The sequence below is a fragment of the Tupaia chinensis genome, unplaced genomic scaffold, assembly GCF_000334495.1.
Source record: "Tupaia chinensis unplaced genomic scaffold, TupChi_1.0 Scaffold000214_1, whole genome shotgun sequence".
Classification (NCBI taxonomy): Eukaryota; Metazoa; Chordata; class Mammalia; order Scandentia; family Tupaiidae; genus Tupaia; species Tupaia belangeri.
Genome location: NW_006159689.1, coordinates 1868914 through 1874988, shown reverse-complemented (window position 1 = coordinate 1874988; position 6075 = coordinate 1868914). Strand labels below are relative to the sequence as shown.

The 6075-nt window shown below is 63.2% G+C and overlaps 1 protein-coding gene across 1 annotated transcript in view; it reads right to left on the bottom strand.

The window, feature by feature from the left end:
- ADAMTS2 (ADAM metallopeptidase with thrombospondin type 1 motif 2) overlaps window positions 1–6075 on the bottom strand; it is a 207496-nt gene that overhangs the window by 39886 nt on the left and 161535 nt on the right. Inside the window, 3 exon segments of the mRNA XM_027771447.1 lie at window positions 425–556; window positions 3876–3982; window positions 4658–4826. Of these exon segments, the coding sequence (XP_027627248.1) occupies window positions 425–556; window positions 3876–3982; window positions 4658–4826 (408 nt within the window).

Sequence of the window (6075 nt, the reverse complement as noted above, 5' to 3'; positions counted from 1 at the left end):
TCCCTCAGCACGAGACGCACTTCCCAGACAAGACACGGCCGTCACCCAGTCAACACCGAGGGGACCTACAGCCTGTCCTGGCGTCTGTCCACCTACGCTCGGGCAGATCAGGCCAGCGCGCAAATGCCAAGACACCGGGTCACTAGGGCTCATCTCAGAGGTCGCTGCCCCGGGCGTGTGTCACTCATCTGGGGGAATTCCTGTCCCAGTGAGAGCCCGCCCTGACTTGTCTCCCTGTCGTGTGTGGCTAAGAGAGTCCTGAGCAACATGCTCCCCGTCGGGGCACGCGGGGACCCTGCCAGCCAAGGGCACTGGCCGGAGAGGGAGGCTGGGGGCCGGGCTCTGGGCCGGGCTGTCCCTCGCCGGCGGGAAGGCAGCCCTAGGCATCTGCGAGGACTCGAGCCCAGCAGCCAGCCCTGCCCACGGAGGCCAGCGCAGGACGGAGGCCAGCGCAGGACGGAGGCCGCGGGAGGGCCTGGCACAGCAGGAAGCCCGTGAAGGGCAAGGACGAGCCGGGCTGTGCGGGGGACCCCGTAGCAGGGGTGGGAGCAAAGTGCTACGGGGACCGTGAGGCGGGCCACGCGGTACGCGGCCAGCTCTGCCTTTGACCTTGCCGGTTTTGAAGGACGGAAGCTCTGGAGGGACATTTCACTGTTAAGACCCAAGTCTGGGCCATGGTAAGGGACGGCGGGAGCCGGCGGGAGCCAGGTCGGTCGTGAAAGCCGAGTTTGGCAACGCCGCTTAACAGTCGGTGCTGGCTCAGATTAGAACAAGCCCCGTGGCCGAAACGAAAGCCGGCCCCTGTCCGAGCGCTGGGCGGGCGGCGGAGGGCGGCAGCCCCCTGTCCTTGCAGACAGCCCTGACACCGGCCACCGCTCCTTCCTTGCAGACGCCGGCCTTCCGGGGCTCACCGGTGCCCAGGCCTCTTGGCAGCCAAAGCGAGCCTGCTGCTGCGTCAGGCTAATTTATTGAAATATTGATTTGTGTTTTTGTTCTTGTCTTGTTTTGTTCTTTGCCAATTCCAAAAAGCCAATTCTGCCCGCATCCTCTGGCCCCAAAGGGGCTCGTGCTGCAGGCCCTGAGCCAAGCCCAAGTGCTCTACAGGCCCCTCCTGGCTTTGGGGTTTGGAGGAGCCTCCCCGAGGGAGCGGGGAGAGGGGCAGGAGGGCTCAGCTGCACTAGAGCAGGCCTGGGGAGGCCGGACGGGGGATGACGGGGTGCACTAGATCCTGGGGGCCTGTCCTGCACGGGCACCTCGAGAGCGGAGGGCTCGTGTGTGTCCAGGCGCCCAAGGACTCGGCCTGCCCCGCACCCTCCATGCCGAGCTACGGGCTTGCTCACGCAGGCCGCCTGGCTGGAGTTTGATCTCACACGATGCACGGCCACACGCCGGAACCGCGGTCGGAGCGCGCACGGCCACGCCGCTCTCGTGTCAGTACGTGCTCGGCGCGCTCCACGGCCGGTCACGGCTGCTGTGGCGTAGGCTGTGTCAGGCGGTTTCCCAGCAGGGGCAGCAGGCCGGGACACTGGGGAGGGGGTGCAAGAAGTGCGTTTTTAATGACGACCTTTTCAACTGCCAACGGCCTTCTCAGGACGTCCCCCGTCGTGAGCTGAAGACGGCTCCCTTCCCAACGTCTGTCAGCCTGGCCTGGCTCGGGTGGGCACGGAGGCGCTGAGGGCAGTCCTCGGCCTCGCGGCTCAGAGCCCTGGGAGGCTGTGGGTGCTCGGCCATGGCCAGATCGAACTGTACCCAGCACCGCGCAGGACTCTGTTCACTTTAGAAAGAGCCCTGGGCCAGCAAGGAGGGAGGGGACCCAGGAGCTCCCTGTGCTGTGACGCGTGACAACAGTGAAGAGGCGTGGCTGGTGCCACGCCAGCACAGTCAGGTCCTCAGGAGGCAGGAGAGAGGGCGGGCTGCAGGGCGGGGCCCCTGGAGCAGAGACAGCTCCATTTCTGGCCTCCGAGACCAGTGGTGGGGACCGCAAAGGGGAGGCAGCTCGGGGGCTACAAGTTCGGGGGGTAGGGGAGAGCGTGTGTCCACAGCTGGGATGCTGCATTTCCCCCTGGCGTCCCTCCTCCGTAAGAGCTTGATGGTGGCTCTCGAGCACGCTCCCACCTCGTGGGGTGCAGCTCTCTCCAAAGTTTCTGCCATAGAGCACATGCACTCGCCGGAGAGAAAATGAGAAGTCACCCCCTGGGGGGTGGCCACACCACAGCCCTTTCCCTCCTCTGTCCCCTGGGGATTTGGAGCACACACAGGAACTCGGCATGGCTTTTAAGCCACTGAGCCCAGGACTTGAACCACAGTCCACACGCGGGAGTCCAGCGTCTTGACCACCCAGCACCTGCTGGCCCCATTGTGGGGTGCAGCTCTAGCATACCCTTCCCTCGGTGTCCTCCCCACGCGGTGAGAGCTGCTGGCCGCGTCTCTGTAGGCGCTGCCTGCCTCCAAGGTCACATCCCTGACACAGGTCCTGGCAGAGACATCCATGGTGACTGGGCAGGTCTGAGGCCCAGGAGAGAGGTCTAGGCCATGGACAGAGTGAGGCCAGGCCTCGGGCTCCCACTGCTGTCCAGGCTGCAGGACCCTGTCCTGACCCGCTGGTAGCGTCCCCTGTGGCACTCGGGCCTGGCCTGGCCACGTGGTGCTCGCTGCTCTCCAGGTCTGTGGAGCAGGCCCGTCCCTGCGCTGAGGCGAAGGGTGGGCAGGGCGTGTCTGCCTGTGGGCACCACATCCCCGGGGAGGCGGCAGGCGGGCAGCAGGCCGGGCTGGGGGGCTCTAGGAAGGGCCGGCTTTGGGGGCGTTCTCCAGATCCTGGCAGGGGACTGAGGCCTCGCCCGAACCAACCCCAGCAACAGTGGCCACGATGGATCATGTGTGGCCACGGCTCATGTGGCTCCCTAACTTCACACCCGCAGGCCCCTAACATCACACCCGCAGGTCCCTAACTTCACACCTGCAATCCATGTAACTGTACACATGTAATCTCTATAACTTCACATACACGGTCCCCATAACTTCACACATGTGGTCCATGTAACTTCACACACGTGGTCCCCGTAACTTCACACACGCGGTCTTCATGAATTCACATGCAGTCTCCCTAAACTTTACACACGTGGTCCCTCTAACTTCACACATGCAATCCCCCGTAACCCCACACACGTGGTCCCCGTAACCTGACACACGCGGTCCCCATAACCCCACACACGCGGTCCCCTAAACTTTACGCCTGTCCTAAGGTAGAGCTGCTGTTCTTGGCCCATTTTCCAGATGCGGAACTTCACCTCAGACAATTAAATAACCCCCCCAAGTCCCACAGTTAGAAAGTGGTGTCAGGGGACCCGGAAGCCATGCGGGTCCATCAGCTCCCAGCGAAAGAAGGGGCAGAACCCCACAGTGCCACCAGGTGGCGCTGCTGCCCAAGAACTGCGGCGTCTGGGACCTGGGTGGGTCGGCCAGGACCGGCTGCTCCCTGACCTGGGGCTGGGCTGCAGCTCAGAGACGCAGAAACATTGCAGGCCCTCAGGCACTGGGGACCTCGGGGGGGCCCAGTCAGCCGCTGGGGTCCCACACGACATAAATCCATTAAGACATGCACAAAAAGTTCTGTTCCAATCATTGCTCTCTGACATTTCCATTGTCTGCTCTGGAATAGTGGGAGCCAGTGTCCTGCACTCAGTGTGGTGCATCTGCACACCCCACGGGCCGCATGGCGGGGACCCTGGCGGGGAGACCTGGCCACAGCTGTCATCTGCTCCGACTCCTGCACGCACAACCTCAGCACCCCGGGCTCCCCGTCTGCAAAGTGGGCACAACCACAGCGGGGCCTGGAGCACCGGCTTCCTCCCAGAGCGTGGGTGGGGCCACCGCACCAGGGTGTCCTCGTCCTCGCCTCTGCATGGCTCCGATGACAAGCCAGATAGCGCAGTGGGTCCTCGCACGCCCAGGCCGCCTTCACCTGCCCCTGCCCGAGGGGCTCCTGTTTTGGATCAGCCACCCCAAACAGGCACAGCCAGGTCAGTGTTCGGGGGGGCCTCGACACCGCTGACCCTGTGGGCCGTCGGCAGGGCAGGGTGCTGGGCGGCTTCCCTGGCCTGGCCTGGCCTAGAGCCGGGTCTCCAGACATCGTACCCTAGGAGCAGCAGGGTGGCAATGCCCCTTGGTTGACAGCGATGGCACGGAGGGACACCCTTGGGGAGTGAGGGGCCTGGCCTGAGCCACGCTCCCCAGCCCATGCACCCCGAGAAAAGCGGCTCTAGCCCACGTGACGGGCAGCTGCTTCCTTCTGGAGCCTGGTCTTCAAACAGGGCCGAGAACAGTGACCACGCCACGGGTCGTAGTAAGGGTGACGGGAGCGACGTCACTGGAGGCCTTCCCACGACCCACGAGAAGCACCACACATGGGGTCCACAGAGCAGGCTCCTGGCCGTGCCGCCCTGACGTTCTGGGCTCACGGGTCTCCTCCTAGTGGGGAAACCGAGGCTCCACTTGCCGAAGGTCCCTGGACAGCTACGAGGCCAGCAGGGTCAGAGCTGAGGACCCCACAGCTCTGTCCCATGCCACGTGCTCTGCTGCGCTCCCCGGGCATCGCAGTGCAGGCTGGCGCCTTCTCCCACCAGCGCTGGTGTCGGGGTGTGCACGGCGCAGACCTCACCACAGGCCTCTGGGACCCCAGCCAGGCGCCCTCGTTCGGCCCGAGACTCCCACTCGTTGAAACGTTTGGCTTCCCGCTCTCCTGCCAGAGCCCGGGCAGCTGTCCTGAGATTGCCAAGCAACCAGAGCAGGATCCTCGACGGCTCCTCCAGGCGCAGAGCTGCACAGGCCTGGGGGGAGGGGAGAGGCCCCCGCTGTGGTCTGAGGTTTGCGTCCCCTCAAATCCCCGGCAGGACCTAATCTCCAATGCGATAAGGCCTGAGAGGGGACTAGCCCTGAGGCTGGAGCCCAGGGCCAGGGCCCTCACAGGAGAGCCTGAGGGAGTCTGTCTGCCCTTCCGCCACATGAAGGCACAGAAGGTGCCACTATGAGCACTGGCTCTGGTGACACCGCTTCTGCCAGCATCTCGGCCTTGGACTCCCCAGTCTCCAGAGCTGTGAGAAACTCTACGTCAATAAGTCTCCCAGCCTGAGCTACTGTTGTTACAGCAACCTGAATGGACTGACACCCGCCAGGGTAGCGTCCACCCCCAGGCCTGCTTGTCCTTCTGGGCCTAGGTGGATCTCGGTCAGGAGTGGGCCAAGGATAGCCATCACGCTTTGCCCCCACCAGGTTGAGGCTGGGACCAGGTGCTCAGGAGACCAGGGGCTGCCCCTGGGGTGAGGCATGGGTGCACTCAGGCCCTCAGGTCCCGGGTTCCTCCCGAGACCCTCTCCCTGGCTTTCCCATGCTGTGCTGGGCTGTTCCAAATCCCCTGAACCCAGGCAGGGGTGGCCCAGGACACACGGCAAGAGCACAGTGGCCTGGTGCGGGGCCTTGGGACACCGAGCACGGCTCCAGCGCACCAAGCCCTCTGCCAGCATCTCCTCCTGCCTCCCGCCGAGGGCCACGCAGTGCGACCATCTCAGACCTTTCACTTCCGACACGGAGGACTCAACAAGCCGCCCGCACTGTCTCGACCTGGCCTTTCACAACCAGACAGCTCATGTCCTTCTCTGATTGTCCCCAAGCTCTGATTGCCCCAAAGCCGCTGATCTCCTTTGGCTTTGATTTTCATCATCCTAGGAAATATTCAAAATGAGAACAGTTGAGAAGCTTTGGTACCTTCTCAAAAAATCAATTGAAAAGCCAGTTGCTATGCAACCCTCGCACGCCGTGCCTGCTCCCTGGCTGTCGGCATATTGTATAAAATAAGATCCTCTCTTTTCTCCTGCCTTTTTTTTTTTTTTTTAAGAAATGGAGAAAAATGTTGTTTTGGGAAAAACTTGAGATAACTCAGAGGCTTCTCATAAGCTGGAAGACAAACATGTCACTCACACAAGTGCTACCAATTTTATCCCCACGGAGCCAGAGGGCCCGGGGACAGGAGGGAGTGGAAGGCGTGGGAGCCGGCCGGCCGCCACGCCCCTTCGGAAGGGG